This window comes from Nesoenas mayeri (assembly GCF_963082525.1).
Source record: "Nesoenas mayeri genome assembly, chromosome: 26".
Taxonomy (NCBI): Eukaryota; Metazoa; Chordata; class Aves; order Columbiformes; family Columbidae; genus Nesoenas; species Nesoenas mayeri.
Window position 1 is genome coordinate 4,678,167 of NC_137552.1, and position 23,432 is coordinate 4,701,598.

The 23,432-nt window shown below is 54.6% G+C and overlaps 1 protein-coding gene across 1 annotated transcript; it reads right to left on the reverse strand.

The window, feature by feature from the left end:
• Nucleotides 1–256: 256 nt before the first annotated feature.
• TNS4 (tensin 4) lies at nt 257–12,038 on the reverse strand (the record flags this gene model as incomplete). Its single annotated transcript, XM_080359561.1, has 12 exons — nt 257–386; nt 908–934; nt 1,173–1,241; nt 2,164–2,332; nt 3,310–3,381; nt 3,728–3,805; nt 4,256–4,348; nt 4,953–5,072; nt 5,936–6,022; nt 6,881–7,296; nt 7,628–8,054; nt 11,549–12,038. 12 exons carry the CDS (start codon nt 12,036–12,038, stop codon nt 257–259), a joined length of 2,178 nt encoding a protein of 725 aa, XP_080215687.1.
• Between the last annotated feature and the right edge of the window lie 11,394 nt (nt 12,039–23,432).

Consider the following 23,432-nt stretch of genomic DNA (forward strand, 5'->3'; position numbering starts at 1 on the left):
AAGGCGATTCCGCATGGTGAGCACAGCTCATGGCCGTCCGCGCGATGCCCTGCGAAGGGTCTTGGAGGAACATCTCACCCCCGCAGAGCGTAAAATCTTTCACTGTGACTCTTGACATGATGGCACATAAAAAATATACATATATATAAATACGAATCGTTGCCAAAATGCAACCCAAGCAGGAAAGGGTGAGCGGTAGAAGCTCGGCAGCGTGTGGGCATCTGCCAGCCCCGAGCTGTCCCCGGGTTTCTGTCCTTCAGGGGCCCGTCAGCAGTTTGCAGAGGCGGTCGATGACGAGTGATGCTGGCTGCACAGTGTCATACTCCGCAAACAGGTGACACAGGTTCTCCGAATCTGTCTGGCTTTTGGCCACGAACCCAAAGATCCTTTGGAAAGAGGAGAGAGCGCCTGATGTAGTTTGGATTCAAGAACACAAAGGAATATGCTTAAACTAGCTCCGGCCACAAATCAAAATCCTGGTTCCAGCAATTCCACCTTGGCCTGCTCAGCAATCACGTTTACTTGGAAGCAAAGCAGCCGGGAGAAGCGTTTCTGGCAAGGCTTCCCCGCTGTGAAAAGTTTCTGGAGCGCAAGGTAGAGCCAGATATAAACTCACTTCCTGAGGCGGGCGGGCTTGGACGGGGATCTCTGCAGGAGGGGCTGTGCAGAGCCGGGCTTAGCCAAGCCTCTCATCAACCCCTACACAGCAAAACCTCCCGGGAAGCTTCTCCCATCTGCCCCACGGCTCATCCTTGCCACCGCGTTAACTTTTATAGCATCCCCTCTCAATTGTTAAGGTTTGATTCTCTGTGACGTTCGCAATGCGCCCGCTGGGGAGGTGAGGCTGGACACAAGCAGCATCTCCCTGGTTTTCCCCGTCACGCTTTGGTCCCCATGCGGGTCTTACCTTGAGGACTTGCAGTACTTCTGCCACCTGAGGGAAGAACAGAATTGGATTTGCTCAGCAGAGTGGTATTTAACTCATTCCATCAGCTGCAAAGTCAAGGTTTATATTTATAACTACTAAACCAAGTGTGTTAAGCCCAGGGCAAAGCCGGTGGTTGGGATTTGGGGCTTTAAGTGGTGCAGAGATGGGTGCTGGGAACCGCGGGGACGTGAGCACCGCGCGGCACCTCCGACCGGCACAGACACCCTCACCCCACAAAACTCACTTTCTGTTCTCAGGATCCATCCCGCAAAACCTGATGGAAGCCAAGGGGTAGTGCCGCCTGAAAAACACCCTGTTGTGGGGAGGAGGAGAGTGTTAGAGGAGGAAAGTGCCCCGGCAGAGCTGCTGGGAGAATCACAGAATCACAGAATCAACTGGGCTGGAAAAGACCTCAGAGATCATCGAGTCCAATCCTTGGTCCAACTCCAGTCCATTGACTAGATCCAATCTGAGTTTAAAAACCTCCAGGGCCGGGGAGTCCAGCACCTCCCTGGGCAGCCATTCCAATGCCTGACCACTCTCTCTGCAAAGAACTGATTCCTAATCTCCAGCCTAAATTTCCCCTGGCAGAGTTGAAGCCCATGGCCCCTTGTCCTATTGCTGATGCCTGGGAGAAGAGCCCAATCCCCATCTGGCTAGAACTGCCCTTCAGGTAGTTCTAGAGAGTGCTGAGCTCAGCTCTAAGCCTCCTCTTCTCCAGACTAAACAAGCCCAGCTCCCTCAGCCTCTCCCCATAGGTCTTATGTTCAAGTCCCTTCACTAGTCGTGTTGCTCTTCTCCGGACCCGCTCCAGCACTTCAATCTCATTCCTGAAACGGGCGTTTGCAAGCCCTGCTCGAACTGTTGTGGCCTCTGGGATCGGGGATGAGGGGGACGGTGTGGGGGTCCCGCTCCCCAGGACCAGCCGCTGAGCTGGCAAAGCCACCTCCCGCCTCCCACTCGTGAGAAGCTGCTGTGAACTTCACGTCGAGCAGCATCACGCCCTGCGCTATAAACACAAGGGGTCAAGTCCAGCCCTGGATTGCAACACGGATCCGTCCTAGCCGGCCAGCTTTTCTTGACGTGCTGCAGGTCAGCGCGTTGGCGGGCTGAGAGGCGAGAAAGGAGCTGGGTGCCAGGGACGAGCTGTGTTTCCATGAGCCATCGGCTCTCCCTTGCATCTCACCACCAGCGAGCCCTCACAGCTCCGTTCTGACCCCCCCAGCGGCTCTTACTTCCTCTGGATGTCCGTCAGCGTCACCCCCTGCTCCGTCACCCTGAAGTGCACCAGGGTGGGTGTGGGCAGCGTCTCCATCTCGAAGGTGGAGGAGATGGCTTTCTGGATGGCCGGGGCTCCCGTGAGCGTCTCCACGTTCACCGAGTTGAGGTACAAGACGTTGCAAACTGCAAGGACAGCGCAGAGCGTGGCTCAGCACAGGGCTGGCACCGTTCAGCGCCAAGCACTGCGGTGCCGGCTCCCCAGCATCATCCTGCAGAACTGGACACATGTACACGGGTCAGATTTGTTTTCGATGCGAATTAAAGATTGGGTGACTCAGAAATTCTTCGCGTTCGTTTGAGTTTACTTTAATTCTTTCGCACTAATTGTTTTGAAAGTCAAAGCATTTAATTTCTGGTTTCTAAATGTCACATTTGGATGCTTTGTTTTCTGTTTATTACATATTTCCTTTAATGAAAAGCAGAAATACCCCAAGCCAACTAACGGCTGAAGGCCAACCTAGAGCATGACATTTCAGGCTGATGGAGCTGTTTAAAGGGCTGCTCTGGGTCAGCTTCAGCTTTTCAGCTTGCCAACTTGTTTTCAGAGTTTCCAGCAAAACAAAGCGGTTCCTGGCTGCCCTGGCTGTGCCGTGACCCGTCCGTGCCGTCCTCTGCCCATCGCTCTCTGCCTTCACCTGGGTACAGAAGAGCAGCAAAGACCCTTCCCCATCCAGTTTCTATATGTTCCCCATAAGGTCCCTCAGCCCTGATCTCCCTCTGAGAAACTCCAGATGTTCAATGCCAAACAGCTCAATACCCTGGTTGAGGGGAATCAGGAGAGAAGCTTAAAAATCAGGGGCTCTTTAAAAATTGTGGGAATTGTGGTTTTTTTATCAGCCTTGGGACCTCAAGAACTGTCTTTTCAAAGACCAAAAGTCTCCTTTCCTTAAAAACATCAGGTTTTCTTGTAGTCTCATGATCTGAGGATGCAGAAAACCCCACAGGTGTCTCCAGCCTGGTGATAGAGCCAGGAGGGGAACGTTGCACCGGTACCCATGGATGCGCTGGGGTGACCTTGCTGCTCTGCACAGCTCCAAAGACCTGTTTGCTATCGGAAACTCGAGTGTCCCCTGGCGACAGCCGCCTCCTGCTGTCCTCACCTGCAGCCTTCGCCAGCGGGGACGGCGCGGATTCAGGAGCGCAGTCGGGGCTGTCTTCTCCATCAGCGAGATCTGCACGAAGGAGAGACACCGCTTTGGGTGAAGTTCCTTACCTCACAAGAGGCCCAAAGACTCAGGACTGCTTATATCACAGGGGTTTAGAGCAGTAATTCATTTAATTATCCTCCACCTGTTTGCCTCTCATCTCCCCAATCCTCAGTGGTCCCCAGTAGAAGTCACCACCACCTCATACACAAGTCACATCGTGCAGGTCCCTGCTCCACCTCCAGCCGGGCAATCAGCCCCATTGTGGGGACACCTCGGGGGGTTCAGACCCCTCCCCACTGCAGGACCGTCCCCATGTCCCAGCCCAGCGGTGGGGACCGCTCAGAGCATCTCTCCTGCCCCCGACACCTACCTCGGGTGGGGATGCTGAGCTTGCAGGGCAGTGCCAGTGGGGTGATGGCGTGCTGGTACACGAAGGCAGAGAGGCTCCCTGCAACACAGAACCACCAGTTGGATGGACCCTAGTGCCCAAAACTTCCCACCCACACACCTCTGGCCTCTCAACAGTGTCCCAGGATGCTCAGAAGGAGGGAAGGGGGGGCTCAGCTGGACTATTTGGGGCCTCACAGTGATAAAAATGTGTTTCCCAGCTCTGCTCCATGTTCTTGTTTTGGACAGGAGCCTGGGGCTGGGGGGACCCCACGCTGACTGCAGGGCCACAGGACAACCCCCAAATTAACCCCGTGTGTCTGAGGACGTTGTCCAGTCTCTTCTTGAACACTGTCAGGTTGGGGCCGTGACACCTCCCTGGGGAGCCTGTTCAGTGTCCAGCACCTCTGGGTGAAGAACCTTCTCCTCATGTCCCACTGACCCTCCCCAGCACATCTTCTGCTGTTCCCTTGGGTCCTATCACTGAACACCTCGACGTCGCTGTCCTCACCGAAATACAGCTCCTCGCTGGCCCCTTTCAGGTGCACCCCTCTGGCAGACGACTCGATGAGGAAATGCCGGACGAGGTCACCGCTGTCACCACCTGCAAGAGGGATCAAAGACACCATCAGCACCAGCACAACCACCGTCCTTCCACCCCTTCCCACTCCAGGGCCCATCCCAGAGCACCCACAAGAGCTTGTTTTTCAGTATTTTTGGTTTTCAATACTTAAAAGGGGCCTATAAGAAAGATGGGGACAGACTTTTTAGCAGGGCCTGTTGCGGGGTCATGGTTTTAAACTAAAAGGGGGAGATTCGGGCTGGACATGAGGCAGGAATTGTTGCCATGAGGGTGGTGAGAGCCTGGCCCAGGTTGGCCAGAGAGGTGGTGGATGAACCATCCCTGAGACATCCCAGAGCTGGACGGGGCTCTGAGCACCCTGAGCTGGTGCAGATGTCCCTGTCATGGCAGGGGGGGCACTGGGGGAGCTGGGAAGGTCCCTCCAACCCAAACCATCCTGTGATTCTGATTCTGCTCTGTGCACTGAGTGCAGTGCTGGCCCCTCATGCTGGGGGACAGACACACAGACCCTACTGCAGCATCACTCGCACAACCAGAGTCCTGCAGCTTCCCAGCTTCTTTTAGTCTGACTGGTTCCAGTTCAATTTCTGAAGCAAACCCCACCTTTCCCAGCGAGTCCCTGTACCTGTCTGGCTGCTGGATGGAGAGACAGGAACCTTCATCGCCAGCCCGAAAGACCCTCGGTACGACGTGCTGTCCCGCACAACGAACGTGCCTGGCTCCTTGTCCCTCAGCAGCTGGATCGCTGTCAAAGCACAGGCGGAGGCTCAGCCAAGCAAAACAGGTGGAACGTCCCCGCTTCGCGTTTGCATCCGGCCGATGCTCTCGCGGGGAGCCCTTCCTTGGCAGCAGCGAGAAACACTCAGGAGTGTTTGCTGAGCACACGCACGTCCCTTGGGCAGGTATTGACTGTGGTGACTGTGCAGATTGAGGGACCAGCACAGTCCCACGTGTCCCTGCAGTCCCCTGGACAGAGTTATCCCTTGCCCTGGCCATGCTGAGTAGCAGCAGAGGGGACAGAGGGGCCACGACACAGTCCATGTTTCTGAGTTTCCCCCTAGACCTGTGAGCGGGTCTCTCCATATCCAGCAGCGCCCAGTACACAGGGTGTTTCAAAAAGATGGACCCAATTTGAAATCTTGGCCCTCAAGATCCCCAGACATCACACCCTGTGAGTTTTTCTTGCGGGGATATGTCAAAGACTGTGTTTTTGTGCCACCATTAGCGACTAATCTGGATGACCTCAAAATTAGGACCACGTCAGCGACGACCTCAGTGGAAGAAGACACTTTGAGAGGCATTTAATTCGACTGTTGTCTCAATGTCAGGGAACACAGGGCATTTATAAAAAGGTTACTAAAACTTGATAACTCACTAAACCGTTTGTAAATTGTCAAGTGTGAAATAGACTGCTTTGTATTGGTTCCATCTTTTTGAAACACCCTGTACTTTGAATTTCCATCATTGAGTCCTTGCAGGACGTCAGCATGGGCCAGACCTGGACCAAGGGGCTGCACGGAGACAAGCCCAGCCCAGGGCTGAGACTGGAGCCCTGCGCAGAGCCCATCTGAGATGGGTTGACCCCAGCACAGACAGCGTCTGCCTTACCCTGGTCCCTGGTGATGCTCGGTTTGAACCAGTACTTCGATGTGTCCATCACGAACTTCATGGTCGGCTGCTCAGCCCTGAGGGGACCTGCAAGAGACACCTTATGGTGTTAAGGCCAGCGAGGGACCTGAATAAACCTTCACAGCAGACACGGCTGAGCAGAATAATTCATGCCTCAGAATAATTCATTCTTTGTGTAATTATCTCTCTTGGCAGGCTGCGATGGAGCGCGGAGGGGCAGCGCATGGCATCTCCCAGCAGCACCAGTCTGCCCGACCCCACACAAGTCCATGGGACCGTGGAGATTTACACCAGCTGAGGATCCGACCCGCAAAGCCCTCCTGCTGTTCCCATAGGGATCCCAATTAAAACCCTCTCCCTCCAGAGCTGCCTCTGCTAATCTCCAGAGAACAACAGCCCTATTGTTTCCCCTTGAATGAGGGACCTTATAAACTCTGGTATCTTTAGATGTTCTCCAGAGCAAACTGGATCCCTTACCCCTCCTCCCCACCCGTTCTGGGCCCATGATCAAGTATGAAATGACAGAAATATGTTTCTCATTCTCAGGTGCTATAAATACATATATCTGCATTTCCTTGAGGAGATCAGAGCGTTTCGTGTTCCAGGATCCAAAACGCCTTGGCCAACGCAGGGTCATCAGCAAAGAGCTGGAGACCACCGCAGAGCCATGCAAACCCATGGAGGTCCAGCAAGGACCTCATGATGGGGCTCTGAGCAACCTGAGCTGGGTGATGTCCCTGCTCATGGCAGGGGTTGGGCTGGATAAGCTTGGACGGTCCCTTCAACCCAAACTATTCTATGGTTCTATCTACAGATAAAACAGAGCAGAAAATGGTGTTTGCTCCCTCTTTCCCGGCAGCTGTTGGGGTCTACAGCCCCTTCAGCACCCACCAAGACATGTCCTATGGCAGGGAGGTGACTTACCATCTGGGACGCAGGACAGTACGGGTGCCGACAGCGCGTTGTTCAGGCCACCGAGCCTCAATGCTGGGCTGCAGCTGGGAGGGGGGCTCTGCTCGACGGACACTGGGGAGGCTTTGGTCGGCTTGGAAGATGCATCTCCTTGTTCCAGGCAACCGTTCACCAGCAGCACCGGGATGTCGGCTGCGGAGTTGAGGATGGAGGGGGGGCAGCTGCTGGCCTGTCCCTTTTCGGATGGGGAGGTGGTGGCTTTGGTGGAGCCGGTTGCCCTGGGCTGGTGGGGACTCTGGCCAAAAGCTTCTCCAGAGCGGGAGCTGGTGCTCGGGGAAGGCAGGTGGGGGCTGCCCATGGAGCTGGCAGGGGACGGGCTGGCAGCGGCGTGAGCGTCTGAGTCGTCGTTGTGGAGCGAGTGGGTGCTGCTGCAAGAGGGACAGAGAGCAGGAGCAGATCAGCGGGGTTGTTTAACCACACAGCCCAGCCCAGAGACCATGGAACAAGCGACGAGATGAGAGGAAACGGCCTCAAGTTGCGCCAGGGGAGGTTGAGGTTGGATGTGGGAACAATTTCTTCCCCAAAGGGCTGTGGGGCATTGGAACAGGCTGCCCAGGGCAGTGCTGGAGTCACCGTCCCTGGAGGGTTGGACAGACGGACAGGAGGTTCTCAGGACATGGGGCAGTGCCGGGGGTGGGGGAATGGTTGGACTTGATGATCTTGAGGGGCTTTTCCAACCGAAATGATTCTATGATTTACCTTCCAAGGATGTAACTGGTGTCCGAGCCGGGGCTGGTGGAGAGCATGGAGACCCAGCTGCTCCTCTGCTGGGCCCTCACCACCTGCACAGGCTTCAGCAAACTGTCAAAGCCCAGGGAGGTGCCGAGAGCCCCGGGTCCATAGGAGATGCTGTCTGTCTGTCCAGCCACACACTGCCGGGGGACGGTGACGCACTCAGACGCTTTGCTGCAAGTTGGGGTGCCCGAGCGGGGGCTCGCGGGTCTGGGCGGGCTGGAGAAAACCACACTGTCGCTCGTGCTGTAGCTGCCTCTGAGTCCCCCTTTTTGGGGCAGGAAGCCGTTGCCCTGGGGGGACCTAGAGAACGGCGTGGCCGATGGGCTGGGGGAGCCCTGCAGCAGCTCGGGACACGGGGCTCTGCCTGGCGTCATCTCGATGTATTTAATGTCTGGAGGAGGAAAAGGAAGGTTAGCTGAGCTCGGGGACACACACACATCTCTGTTCTTCTTTCCATTAATTTTGCCTGCAGTCTGCACACCCTGCAGGGCTGCTGGGCGCAGGGGAGGACCCCCAGGTTCTGCAGGGAGACCCACCAAGTCACAGTGACCCACCCCATAGGGGTTAAATACTGTCACGTCTGACTGCAAGGCCGGCATCGCACAGCCGGTGCTTGCCGAGACCTGCAGCAAGAGGTGGGTGTTTCCTCTCTTTGTACCTGACTCCAGAAAATAAACATCTGGCTGCTCCCCCGGGGATGACACCGGGCTCGGAGGGTGCCCGCGGCAGCAGGGCATCTCCCAGCCCCCTTTACCTGCTGCTATTTATACGGTAACACATCTGACGGAGCATCACTTGCTCCAAGTGAAGCCCCATGGCCAGGATAAGGGGGTGCTTGGCTCCTGAGACCCCAATGCGCATCAGTCCCTGGGTTCCTATAACTTCTGGGAGAGCTAGAAGGTGCCATTTAGCAAGAGACACCGAGGCTGGATTTAAGGGCTTGCAGCGACGGTGAATTCATCACCTCCCCGAGGAAGCTGTTCAGCGGTTAATCACGCTAGAGGTGCATGTGCCTCTTTTCTAGTCTGAACATGCCCAGCGTTGTTTCCAGCTCCTCGCTCTTGCCCTGCCATGGAGTTTAGGAAAGTTCCCCATCTTAAAGGTGTTTCTTGGAGAGAGGAAAACCCTTTTTCTTTTAATGCAGCAAATCAAAACTGCTCTGAACAGCCCTGAGCTCCCTGGCAAAAGGTGTTTTGTGCCTCATTCCTGCCCTGGGACCTGCCGGTGGGAGCAGCCGACTCCAGAGTGCCTGGTACTGCACGGAACAACCAGACCTCTGGGGCACGAAGCCTGATGAGCAGGAAAAGCACGAGTCTGTACAGAAGTTCCTCGCTGAGCCCCTTCCCCGCGCTGATCGCAGCGTGGGATGCGATCGGCAGGGCCAGCGCGGAGCCGCCGAGGAGGCGCCGGGGAAGGCAGAAGGGCTGGTCCCGGGGGGGACGCAGCCGGACCAGGCGCGGGGAAGGAGCCAGAACCGCGGCCGTTCCCCCTCCACACCCTCCCTGCCCCTGGCAGCTCCTCCAAAGCCTCAGAACGGCTCCGGAGACACGTGGTTCTGGTATCAGCCTGCAAACCCTTCCAGCAAACTCTTGGCCGGGTGCTCTGTCAATGTCTCTCTCGAAAGGGGAAAAAGAATTGGGGTTTTAATTGCCAGTTGAAGGAATAACTGAAAAGCATCTGCACCCTGGGCTAAGGAGGCCTTTCGCCTCCTATTTTTCTGCCTTTTGCTCCTGCTTATCAGGTGTGGTTAAACCTCAAATATTTGCTCAAGACCTTGGCAAGTTTTTCAGCATCAAGGAGTGGCAGAAAGTGCCGCGAACACGGAGCGCAGCTGTCACGCGAGCTGAAACGCTCTCCTCTCCTCTCCCCCAAAACCACGCGAGTTCCAGAGGGACTCAGTGACTGTCATGAATGTCTCTTGTATTGCTACAGCATCTGTTATGCTAAAAACCCCCCTCGTGGTTTGCGCTAGACAAGAACCAGCTCCTCTTGGGGACTCGGGGCACCAGCCTCCCGCCAGCCAACTGCCCGTGTTTGCAGGGAGTTTACACCTTAGGCAAAAAGGAAGGGTGTGGAAATGATTCAGAGAGGCAATGTGGCCCCGTGCATCTCCCCCTGCGCAGCCGAGGGGAGGGAGGGAGGAGGGGGTGAGCAGGGATGCTGTGCAGCAGTAGTAAGTTTGCTTAAAAAACACCCAAGAGCCGTTAAAAGAAAATGAAAGCTGAAGGGAGGCTTTTCCCACCAAACTCAGGGCCAGAGTTCCAGATGTTTAGTTCCACACTTGAAGCCAGAGTTTCCAAAGCACTAGCACGCTACCTTCCCCTGGAAAGAGGCCTGGGGACAGTTCTTCAAGGTATTTCTGTGTCTGAAGACACACATAGGCAATGAGGCTTTTCAGAATCACAGAACCACAGAATGTCGGAGATTGGAAGGGACCTGGAAAGCTCATCCAGTGCAATCCCCCCATGGAGCAGGAACACCCAGATGAGGTTACACAGGAAGGTGTCCAGGCGGGTTGGAATGTCTGCACAGAAGGAGACTCCACAACCCCCTGGGCAGCCTGGGCCAGGCTCTGACACCCTCACCGGGAACAAGTTTCTTCTCAGATTTAAGTGGAACCTTTTGTGTTCCAGTTTGAACCCATTGCCCCTTGTCCTGTCCCTGGTTGTCACCAGCAGAGCCTGGCTCCATCCTCCTGACACTGCCCCTTTCCATATTGATCCCCAGGAATGAGTCCCCCCTCAGTGTCCTCTTGTCCAGCTCCAGAGCCCCAGCTCCCTCAGCCTTTCCTCACACGGGAGATGCTCCACTCCCTGCAGCATCTTGGTGGCTGCGCTGGACTCTCTGCAGCAGTTCCCTGTCCTGCTGGAACTGAGGGGCCACAGCTGGACACAAGATTCCAGGTGTGGTCTCCCCAGGGCAGAGCAGAGGGGCAGCACATGAACACATCACAGATCTGTCCCCTGGTGCACCAGAGCACTTGCAGTGCTGTGCAAAATGCTGTCTGCTGGCGTTACCCTGTTCACAGGATGCTGAGCAGCTAAAACGCTGTAAAATAGCCACAAACGGGAGCGTTTTGGTCAGAAGCAGCACAGCTCCGGATGGCAGGGATGCCAGAGAAGTGTTGCAAAGGGTTCACGTAAGGCACCCAGGTGTGAGAGCAGAAAGGGGAGGTTGGTATGTGCTGCTGATGTTGTGGCTCTGTATGCCAGGTATGCTACCAGAGGAGCGCATGAGCCCTGGAAAAAACCAAGAGTTTCTCTGGAAAAATGACTGGGAACGTTGAAATGGGATGGTTGTGTAACCATCAGTACCTTAGCCCAGGGCCTTGGAAATTTGGCTACAAATCCTCGTGTACAAATCAAGTACAACCCCAGGAAGGGCTCCACTGCCCTTTGGAAGGGCCGGGTAGGACACGGTGTATGGGTCAGCGCCTGGCTCTGCTCACTGGCGGTAACAACGCGGATGAGGAGTTTTCCGAGAGCTACGAGTCCCATTTCTAATGAGAAATGTTTTCTCCAAGCACAGGGAAACAAACGTGAGGTCGGATTAAAGACCGTTCTCTCCCTTTTCTTGTGGATCCCATTGAGTCTGCTGGACATGAGATGTTCCAAAAGTGACCAGACTGGGGCCACTTGAGCAGGCGAGTTAGAGCCTGGATCCCCAGGCTGTTCTGCTCCGGATACAGCACCCCACACTGATCCCAGCGGGATGGAGAGGTTGTCACTGTCACCAATGCCACCACAGGAGCAGAGAGGACCTGACCCTGCTGGGGCTGGTGTGACCAACCTCTCCATCCTGGACTTTCCTCTGCCTCTTGCAAAGGGTTTTCCCCAGGTCTGAGCTGCGCTGGCTCCCCCACGCGACCGGCACCTCTTGCCTCACCTATTCCCTCCGGATCTTGCTTGTCGGTGGCAGCAGCGTCACCCCGAGAAGCAGGTTGGACCGCATCCCTCACCGGCTTGCACGCGAGCGGCTGGAAGGTCGGATCGATTTCTAGGATCAGCTGGTTGAGACTCTCTATGGATATGTCCAAGGTGGGAGACTCCAGGTGGGTCTCAGGGACAGCGTCCTCCTCCTTGGGTTGAGGTGGTGCAGTGGGTCCCTCCCGCTGCCCCTTCCCCTGCGTGTGAGCAGCCACGTGCTCAAACACGGGGTGGGCTCCATACAGCCCGGCGCTGGGAAGCAGACGTGCCGTGCTGTGCACCATGGTGGGGGGGTCCGCCCAGCTCTCCGTCGAGTAGTACGTGCACTTCATGGGCAGCGCGGAGCAGCCCGGGTACCCCGCCAGGTGCAAGCTCTTGCTTTCCTCCTGCGAGGAAACACACACGGTCTGTCCAACGCGCAGCACGTGGTTGTGTATGACCTGTGACATGGTGTGGTTTTCTGGTCTGATGCTCTAAGAGTCCAAGGGAAACCTCCTCCTCCTCCTCCTCGCCTCCCTTTCTCCACCAGGAACCTCAGGCCCCTTCTTCAATCCAGCGTCTCGAGCAGAAGAAGAATCTAAGGAATGCAGAGAGAGGAGCGGTTACACAGGCATGCCCAGGGCAGGAGCAGACTTCAGCGGAAAAGTCTATAAAAACGGGGATTTGGGAGCGCAAAGCTGGAATTCAGCTCATAAGAAAACAAGCCATCCCGTATTGCTTTTCCACTGCGCTCCAGCCCCTGCTCCCCACGCCACAGCGCATCCGGGCAAGTGCAGGGAGGACTAATTTGCAACAGCTTTTCAGGATTCAAAGGCCTAAAAACTACCTTCTGCTTTATTTGTCCGGGGCTTGTTTTTCTGGTTAAGAACGAAGCATCAAACAACTTTTGCATGGGATCCGGACCCTTGGAAACCATTGGTGAGGCAACGGTAGGCAGAGAACCCTGAGCAGAGAGCCAGGGAGACGGAGCCGCTTGCCAGAGCAATGTTCTGCGAGTGGGTGTACATTTAATCGGAGGGTTTATTTTGCTGGTACGGTGTGAGCTGAGCCCTGGAAGCCTGTGGCTGATTCCTCACTCCAGGCGCTGCTCTAGGAATCTGATTGCTATTAAACTTTGAACACTCCCTGGCCTTGCTGCAGATAGAAAGTACTTTTGAATTCACCATTACAAAAAGCCTGCGGCAGAAGGTCGGCTTCCCTTGACGGGGTCTGGATGGTATTTGGAAGTAGGGAAAGCATCCAGCCACATCAGGAACAAGCAGGGTCTCCTTGTGCCCATCGTGGCATGGTGGGAGCTGCCACCAAACACCGGGGAAACCTCACTCGTTTGTCTCAGGATGAGGAAAATAAGCCAGTCCCCTCCATACCCTGTGTGTATCTGCTGTGTAATACCCACAAACAGTGGGCTACACTTAGTAAAACATCTGTCCTTTCCTGCATCACCCTTGAATGACTTATTCACTCACCCACCTACCTGGGATTGATTAACTACGGAGTCACAGGATTAAGAAAGAGACACGTTGCCCGCGGGCAGTGGGTCCGTAACCCCCGTGGGTGAGGCTGGGGCGCGGGGCTGGCCCGACACGTCACGTCTGATATGGGGTGACTAACGTGGTTGGGTGTTGGGAGCTGTTACAGAGGTGGCTCAGCACAGACCAGCTTTGCCCTCAATTAATTATATAACCCTGAAGAATATTCTCCTCTCGCCGGAGAAGAGACACCCAGAATAGCACAGACTCGCAAAGATTAGTGAATTAGAAGCAAAACATTGCTGCTGTCTGCTGCTGCTCGCGGCACCTGTGGATCATCAGTCACACCAGTGGCTCACAAAAGAGCTGAGAGAGGTTTTTAAGGAGTCAATAAATACTTCAAACCCATTTGGCTTCCTCCCAGTCCGGACCCCACTGCGTCTTCTGGGCTTCTGATTGGTTCTATTTACAGGACTAACAGGCTGGTCCATAGGAAATGCTGAGGAGCAAGGATGTGTCCTGCACCAAGACTTGGTCTGCAGGAAGGGAAGCACCTCTGGGAGACAACCGTTGTGCTTGTAGTCACAAATTAAGACAGGCACGTGACATTTCTGAATGACAATGTCACAGTGTCGGTACCGCAGAGGTGGGTGAGATGCGCGGGCTGCACGTGCTGAGGTCCCGCTTTTGGTTTCTTGCCTTGGAGCACGTATGTGCCACGATGCCGCCGGCACCGCCGCGAGGAGCGCAGCGCGGCACAGGGTTCGGAGGGAACATTTGTTAAATATAAAAAGAAGAGTCATTCCAGGTCAAAAACACAAGCTAGATGGAGTGAAAATTGGATTCTCCCCTGGGGAGAAGAACTGCCTGGCTCCAGTCAGTGCCCGCAAGACGAGGCTGGTTTTAATTTAAGTAGGTACAGAAATAACGTGCGGCGTGCATGAACCAGGGCTGTCAGGGGGTTCCAGGAGCACACACGCAACAGCTTCCCTCCTCTCTTGTACTCCTGCCTTGAGTGTTTGATCTTTCTCGTGCCTGATGCTGCCAGAATTATCTTCCAAACCTCATTTCTCCTCCTTTCCCTTCTCTGGGTTAAAGTGAGAGTCTCCTAGGCTCCTCACAAGAATTTCAAGCCTCAGTTGGAGGTTCTTATGCTCGGAGGGACTGCGCTGGAGCACAAGGACCACGGGCGCAGGCAGGGAGCCCGTAGGGCACGGCAAAGCCGCCGGCACATCGCCGCGGTGCCCTTCGCTCCGGCAGCAGAACGAGATTTGCAGCAGAAGCAGCGCGGCCCTGGCAGAGGTAACGCTGCAGACGTGCCTCCCAGGGCTTGGCCGGTTTAACTGGGGCTGGGAGGCTTTACTGGCTGTACAGAAACACTGGGAGAAGGAGCAGCTCTGTTGAAGCTCAGGCGAGGCCAGCACGAGAAGAAATGGGAATAAACTGGCCACAAATACACCTGGACTGGAAATGAGAGTTTCTGCTCCTCGAAACAGACTGTGGAACGGAGTTCTCCCTAAGATGAAAGGGACAAGCCACAGATTTAGGATGCAGACAGACACACTGATAAAGGCTCTTGGAGAGGCAGCTGGCTATTGTACCAAGAGTCCCATCTCGGTGACGTGGGAGCTCCAGCTCATCCCAGTAAGCCCAGTCCTCCCCTCCACCTCCAGCCCAGCTCGGCATGAAAGCACAAAGCCCCCTGACATGTAAAAGGAGCTGGGTTGGGGGTGTCGGGACCGGAGCAGAGCTGGAGCAGCCGCCGGGGCTGCGGAGAGCCGGGTGCTGTGTTTGGAGAGCTGCAGGGTGCCCTTGGGCCAGGGCTGTGCCGACACACCCCAGCTGTTCGATAAGGTCCTGCACACCCGTCCCAAACCCGCCCGGCACAGCCGGGCTGCCACAGCCACGTGGAGCGAGCCCTGTGGACCCTGCATGGAGCAAAGTTCCCCCATGAACAACGCTGACCCGGCTTTGTGGGGGACAGCGGTTTCGGTGCGAACCCCCCGCTCCTCCTCCTGCTTTCAGCAGATCAGGCAAAATTGCAATAACAAAAAAAGAGCAATTGCAAAAAAACCCCAGCAATTGCAAAAATGCCGCTTCTGAGGCCTGGCAGCTGCGCACATGGAGCCCGGGATGTCCCAGTGTGGTTATTTGGAGCTGAGACACCCGAGCAGGGACACAGACCCGTTCCCTGTGCAGAGACCCCGAAACAGCAGAGCCAGCTGCCAAGTCTGGGTTGTTTTTTCCTTGCAACGTGAGCCCTGGGAGCTTCCCGATGACAAGGCTGTGACACATCCCCGCGCCAGGCAGAGCAGAAGGAACGGCCGGGACACCCAGGATTTATGGAGCTCGTTACACCTAGCTGAATCATTGCAAGGGCTGTGGGGTGACTTGCCGAGATTAGCAGGGCGTGCTGATGAGGTTGAGGAAAAAAGTTGCCAAGGTTATGCTGTGTTTTGCCTGCAGAGCAGAGAGCGCAGCGGTATCACATAGCAAATATTAATAACCTCCAGCTACTGGGGGGTCCGGCACCAACGCAACCCATCAGCAGAAGCCATCCCCCCCCAGAGCCCCCTGCATTCCTTGTTTAGCAACATTCAGACTTCTGAAAGGGTTTCCAGGGTTTTGGTTGAGGAGGGTTATTAGCAATGTCGAAATTGCTACTCAAATAACTCCCCCTCCCGCTGCCATGTTCCCTTTTCCTCCCCCAGGACGGCTCTTTCCCCTTTAGCAAGAGCTGCTCTGGGTGTGAGATGAGCAGCAGCACCAGGTCCCCGGTCCCCAGGGAGGTCCCAGCACAGGGTTCTCCCTCCAGCTCTTTGCAGGTGAGCAGTGGACACGGGGAGCTGGGGAGGGGGCAGCCAGGAAAGCATCTTTAGAAGAGGGTGTCTGTCCAAAAATAGCTATTCCTAGGAATGCTTGACATCAGTTACAGGAATGTGAGACTTTCTAGACACACTAACAAGCTCCTCAGAGCACCAGCCTGGATTTTTCCCCTTCTCAGACCAGATTCTGCATGGGCTGCATTAGGCAGGATTATTACCATAGAAGCTGCGGCAGAGGAGAAGCTGTTTCTCTGCATTTTGGAGGCGCCAAGGGAAAGGACAGGATGAGAGCTGATGCACAGAGGGCTCTGCAGACCTTTATGCATTTCAGAAGGACGCTGCACGTCTGCGCTCCCCCTGCGTGTTCCTTCGAGCATCCAGCATTGCATCCCAGGGCTGGAAACCTTGTGAAGCAGCAGATCACGCTCCACGCTCTTCTCTGGGGTCCAAAGGACAAAGAGCACAAGGTGGCACTAAATACTCTTCCTCCCCTCCTCAGACCTCCATCTCCCTGCCAATACACCCGCCTACACAGGCAGCATATGGATCCCCTCTTGCGCGGCTTCCACGCAATCATCCCGCTGCTTTTCTCTCCTCTTACGCAAAGACGGATGCTCAGGACCTTGGTTTTGATTTCACAGCATCCCTTGAAGCTGCCCTGAGTCACGGCGCTTTGACCTCGATGACTGTCGGTGGCTTAAGAAAGTCCAGCGGTACCAAATAACCTCGACTAATGCACAGGCAGCAGTTTTCCTCCCCATCCCGACGCAAACCGCTGCCTCCGGCTACTCACACTTCTCGCTACCACGTGGCATTTTTATTGCCTTGGACTCTCAACACTTCGCCACGCCGCAGCCTCCCACTGCAAAGCTGGGCGCACGCACACAGACACATCACCGCCCCATTGCTACCGGGTGAATTCACTTTGGGGTGAACGGAGCATCTCACACCACGGTCAAAAAACATCTTAAATAGGCTTCAGACTCCGGGTGAATAAGGAAAGCAATTGCTAATAAAATAAACCCCACAGACTACCGAGAAAAGTCCAAAACCAGAGCGATAAGCACAACCTCATGGTGTTTCTCAAAGAAAACCCCCAGCCTTCCCCACCCAGGATAAACAGCACTCGGTGTCTCTGCCAAGCAGCAGCGTTGTTTGGGCAGGAACGACCATGTCTTGGCTTATTTGAGATCTCTGCAGCAGATTTCTTCCAAGGCATAAGAATAATCAGCAGGTAAATGCAAAGCAGCATCGGAATAAAGAGAAAAGGTGGAAGAGAGGAACTGATACAAACTGCAAATTACATGAGATTGAAGGAAAAAAGGACTCAAAAGACATGTGGAAAAGGCAGAGATGGCCCTTGAAAGCAGCACCCAGCAGGTACCTGAGCTGCCACGGCTCGTCCCCTCCTGTGCACCACTCTTGCAACACCTCCAACAGCACCTTGAGCTCATAAAATCAGCACAAGGGTGAGTCAGTGCAGGGACTCAGTCCTCTGGGAGCCCTGGATTTAACAGGAGCCCAGTCCCTCCCACCTGGGCTGAGCTTTGCTCGCCGCCCCTCGGTGCACAGAGCACAGCCCTGCTCAGGCCAGGTGTGATGCAAGAGGGAAGACCCAGGCGTTGGGATACAACCAGCATACAATCTGGAGCAGTGCTGAGCTGGCAAGAGGCCGAGCTGCCTCCAAAACATGCTGGCACAGAATGGCCGAAGGCAGAGAGCTGCTCAGGAAAACAACTTTCAGCTGGTGCAGAGCAAGATACAACCTACAGCTGCCTGAAAGGAGGTTGGAGCACAGAGGGTGTTGGTCTTTTCTCCCAAGGAACAAGCGATAGGACAAGAGGAAACGGCCTCAAGTGGCACCAGGGGAGGTTGAGGTTGGATTTAGGAACAATTTCTTCCCCAAAGGGCTGTGGGGCATTGGAACAGGCTGCCCAGGGCAGTGCTGGAGTCACCATCTCTGGAGGGCTGGACAGATGGACATGAGGTTCTCAGGACATGGGGCAGTGCCTTGGGTGGGGGAACATTAGACTGGGTGATCTTGAGGGTCTTTTCCAACCGAAATGACTCTATGGTTCTATCTGTTGCTCCTGGTGCAGAGGACAACAACAACAACAACAACACCACCACCATCATGTTGCTGGGAGGAGCAGCTGGAGAGGTCACAGCCCAGCCGGTTGTCACTGTCTGGGTGACAAAGGTGCTGCGTAAATGGGTGAGACGGGTCCAACTGGGTGCAAAGGGAAACAAATGATCTCCTGTAGCGTCTTGCTAAAGGGCAGCACTAGAGTTCTGCAGCTGCTCTGGCCTGATCTAAAAACAGACTCAGGTCTGCGCACACCCTCAGCACAATTACCTGACTGATGTATTACTCAGAGCAGATTAAAAATATATATATTTAAAAGGCAAGTGTGTCTCTAACTTGTGTTTGCACAATGTCCAGCCCAGAGCAGCCAGGCCTGACTGCTGCATTGGGAATGGATGACAATAAATAATCCCCTTTTTGGATTGCTCTGCATTTTGGCTCAAGGGTTTCTTCCAGTTTCAGTGGGCAAAGAGCCACGTAGCAGCCTTCAAAATCATATATTTGAAATACCCTTTTTCAAGGGAGCAGCCTATTGTGCTGCCCATAAATGCTTTCGGCTTACCGCAACATTGCCACACCGCTCAGGGACGCTTTGAAATGTCCGATTTTATCAGGAAACACACCATATAAATTCCCTTCCTTTAAATTCATTGATCTCACTGTACAATCTTTCCAACGTTTCATTTATTATCAGCGGTTGTTTCTTCCTTTCCTTTACATCCCTGGGTAAACAGCGTTTCACGCAGCCCCTGTCCCTCCAGAACAGCTGCAAAATCGCAGTGGGGAGTCATTTCCCAGCAGCTTTTCTTCTCCTGGCTGGCAAAATTAACCATTGATGAGGTACTCGAGAGCATCTAGAACCTGGAGGGTGTTCACTGTTGCCATTACCGCATACACATCGCCAACATGAAGCTCCAGCTGGGGAGCAACGTTGGGGAACCACGACCTGCGTTGGGTCCCTTGCGTTGAGCATCTTCTCCATCGCAGGATGCTCGGGCTGTTCTGGAGGACCGTGCTGTTTGCAGCAGCTACAGATGGTGTCGGAAGGGGGGAAAAGAAGAGGTTTTGGCAGTAGAAGAAGATGAATTTGCAGCTTGCACTCAGAGCACACCCAGATTCGATGATTTTCGGTGGCTTTGCAACCCCGGTAAGCTCAGATCAGATCAAACGTGACTGCAGAGCCGGGCTGGCATCTACAAAAGAAGGCGCTTTCATCGCCCTGACACCTTTCGCTAACGTTAACTTGCTCAGCGATACATAAATAAATGCAAAGCTGTTTGCTGTGTTGTCACGTCCCGTTTGCCCCAGGCATGGAGAGGCCTCTCTGGCCCGGAGTGATGCAATTCTTGTTCAGTGGGTATTGGATTGTTACTGCTATTGGCACTTCTAGAGCCAAATTGAAATCCTGTGTTGCTTTTTTTAACGTTGCTTTCAATCCGCAGCCCAGACATTCACGACTCAGTGCTTTTCCATTTGCATTGTGTAAAGCTCCCCGAGATGTCCTGGAGGGGCCGGTTGCTATAGAGAAAGGTTTCTTTGTTGAGTACTGTCAAATTCCTCCCTGAATGCTGAAGCAAACACGAGATATTACAAGACCCCTCAGAAATTACAACACTATTTTCCTTTGGCTTCGACTTTGCTGGTTTTGCAGAGAAGCCAAGATGTTCAGTGGCTCTTTTGCCAAGCCATTGTGTCTTCTTTGCACTCTCCATATGCATGGAAGAGTAATGCGAAAAAATGAATGAGGTGGACATAGGGCTGGTCAACACAGCAGGGTGTTTTGCCATTTGTCCCAATGGTTCACCTGCCATCAGCTGTGTTGCACAGGTGTAAAAATCTGCTTGCATTAGGGCTCTGTTACCCAATTACAGCCCAGGTTAGGCTGAATTTACTGAGGATGTGTTGTATTTAAGCAGCAATGCCTGTGAGAACCACACGCTGGTCAAGCCTATGGGTGGACTCACACTGAAAAGTCCCACCATGAACAAGCCTCTGTGTCATCCTGGATTCTCCCACCCTGATGGCTCCAAATGTTATTAGCAAACAACATCCCTCTGTACTCCAGCAAATAAACACATCCCTAGACTCTGTAAGTGATTATATAGTCGTGCAGGTGGGTAAGACCATGGTGACACAATCCTCCAAGGTCAGATGGGGTGGGATGAGATGAGATGGGATGGGATGGGGTGGGATGAGATGAGATGGGATGGGATGGGGTGGGATGAGATGGGATGGGATGGGGTGGGGTGGGGTGGGATGGGATGAGATGGGGTGGGGTGGGATGAGATGGGGTGGGGTGGGATGGGATGGGGTGGAACTGGTGGGTAGCAGCCACTAAATGTCACTGTTTTGTCCTCAGGAGAGTAGAGGGAAATCAGGAGGAATGGGACACTAGCTGTGGGATTGTATTCTTGTTACAGTTGGTACCTGGAGATGGTGAGCGAAGGGAAAATCTTCCTCCCGGGTCCTGCGTGGCTCATCTTTGGATGGTTGTTGGTCGGGGCAGGATCACTGGGAAAATAGAACCATGCCAGCAACAGCACGATGTGCAGGGGCTGTTTGCAGAAGCGCTCGCCCTTCCCAACAGAAGCAGGGCTGCAAAAACAAAGAGCGAACATTCATTTCAAGAGCAAGAGAGGCAGATAGCCACACAGCCAGGATCACGGAGGTTTTGTAAACGCAGGCTTGCTTGTTTCTGGAATTTGAGCAAAATAAACACGCAGATATCAATGAGCTGACCCGACATAAAAGAGCGTTTTGAGAGGAACAAATATTGGTTCTGAACTTGGGAGTGCTTCTCTGGAACGCACCTGTGCAAATGAGGGGAAAAAGTGAAAAGCGCCTGTTTGGCAACACCGAGCCCAAAGCATCTGATGACACTGGTAACGGTGTAAGGTGCCCAGGAAGGGGACGCGAGGACAGACGGACACCCTCGCACCTCTGCCGAGCCCCGTGGCTGCAGGGCTGTTTGAGCAGCCACGTGCGTGCTGCACAGACCTCACTGCGCCAGGTGAGTCACCTTTTTCTTGGAACGACAAGACGCATTTACTCAGAACAGTGACGAGGCCTTTCGCTTCCCCCCAGGGAACGTTAATCAGCCTCCTCTTACTGAAAATAAGAAAGGGCCTTTTGTTTTCTAGACCTTACCATTAAGATGTTCACAGACTGAAAGTGCAATAAGCCTCACGCCGTGCCCGGCAGCATCGGTGGCAGTCGGAGACAACCATGAGTTAGGCGAGGAAAGGGACCAGCCCCCTCGGTGCTGGGTGTCCCCGATGTGTCTGTGCAGGAGGGAATTGAAAAGCATCCGCCAGAACAGGGGTTGGGTTGCAGCAGAGCTCCCCGGATCTGCCCGGACATGCCAAGTGATGCGAGGGGAAAACCACTGACGTCAACGGCGTGGGATGAGGTCCTGCTGCTGCCCGGCATGCGCGACGCGGGGGCTGCAGCACCAGGTGGTTCTCCGGATTCCCTCAAGGAATTACCTCAATTTGGAGGTGGAACACTGAGAAAAAGCCTTTGTTTTTGGCCAGTGCTGTGTGACACTGGTGCATGTGCAAACAACCAAAAGACGGGTGTCCAGAGGCTCCCCGCCCCAAAGGGCACTGGGGGTGTTGTACAGATGTTGCTCAGCACACAACGGAGCCTCTGCCACCAAGAATGCACAACTTTGTTTTCTCTGGGGCATTTTCTCAGAGGTCAGGCGCGTTAAAGCCAGTAAAATAGCACAGGATAGCTCTCTGCAGCGTGTATCCATGGCTGGCATTTTGCTCTCGGAATTGCAGAGGGTTGGAGACAGGATTCCCCTCTCCTCAGCAGTAACCTTTAGTTTCCCGAGGCAGCTTTTAGCTGTCCGTCTGCAGTGAGGAAGGCTCGCATGGGCACAGACGCCTCCGCATTGCTGCGGTGTGCGGTGCTGCGGGAGGGCAGGAGCGGGCGGCACGGGCTGCGCCACGCGGCACCAGCACCCGTCAGAACCCAGATACAAACGTGAACAATCCTGCGTTGATGTAAAACGCCCAATGAATCATGGAGACACCTGGTTCTCCGCTACAGACATATTTTAGCCCGTGCCAAGCAACACCGTCACCTTGCAGCTAGTCATCACAGGCTTGTTTTGGTGCTGGAGGCCAGGGGGACCCTCAGCTGGGTTGTTCGAGGGGGAGGATCTTCCACACACATGTGCCCAACACCTCACATTAACCCAACAAGGACAGCCCGGATCAAAGGCGGGTGACAATAGTCTAAGAGAAGACCTTCCAGTCCAAGTGTGGAACCATAACGTTGTGTTTTCAGGGGAGAAATGATGCTCCCTCCCCTCTTGCTGCTGCCGCCGAGTCTCTGGGAGTCTGTTCCTCCATCCATGAGTCCCCATGTGCTGCCTCAGGCTTTGCCCCCGGCCAGATGGAGCCAGAAGGCGGACGGACACCTCCAAGGAGCACGTTAGCAACGCTTCAGCAGTCACTTCCACAGTCCGTGATCAGCAACACAGGGCTGTGGAGATGCTGCCTGCAAAAGAACCTCACACTTGGAGCTGCTGCAGTAACTACCAGCACTAAATCCCAGGGGTTTTCAGAGGAGAACGTCCTGGTGGCCCCCGGGCTGAGCTGCCTGGCAGCAGGACTCGCCCTGCTCCAGTAAACCAGAAGCGGTTTCATCATTAAAAACACGAGCTGGTTCACAATCTCAGCGGGAGCCGCGGCGCTGGGTGATGCCTGCAGTGTCTCAGCAATCCAGGGCTCTCTTGGAGGAGAAATCCTGGAGATGTTTGTGTTCACGTCCACCCAAAAGCGCAGAGGCTTCTCTGCAGAGAAGTTTGTTTCCTCTTCAGCGCAAAATCCCCGAATATCTAAAGAAAACTTTGAAGTGTGAATGTGAGACCCACCAGTGAGCCATGGACCATGGAACTGGGCAGCGGAGAAGCTGCTGGCACAAGACACTGGAGAAATTATGACCATTTGTGAGGGACCCCCCGACTCACACAGGGCAAAACCCTGCGGCCAGCTTGGCCGGGCTCAGGCAGCGCCTCACATACCGCAGGATTTCAGCAAAGACCATTAGTTGGGCTGTTCACCCTGTAAAGAAATGGGGAGTGATGGCCCTGAAATCCGGCCGGCAGCTGCGCCCAGGGCACGGGCGCGTCGTGTACAAGGGCTGCAGATGGTGCGCGGAGCGGAGACGGAGGCATCTCGCCTGTGTCCATGCACGTTTCTTGCGCTCCAGTGGCGTCTCGGCAGAAGCATTTCTGCACACACCGACAGCACCACGAGAGCAGAGGCACGAACCCCCGAGCTGGAGCTGTTGACAGCTTTCGGCTAAATAATCATGGAGAAGTTTTCTTCTCCCAGGTTAGAGATTTGCCTGAGGATTCGTGGTGCATGGAAGAAGAAATGGAAATGAAACCCAGCCCTTCCCACTCTGCCTGACCAGTGGACCGACCTTCCCACCTCAGAGCTGCGTTTT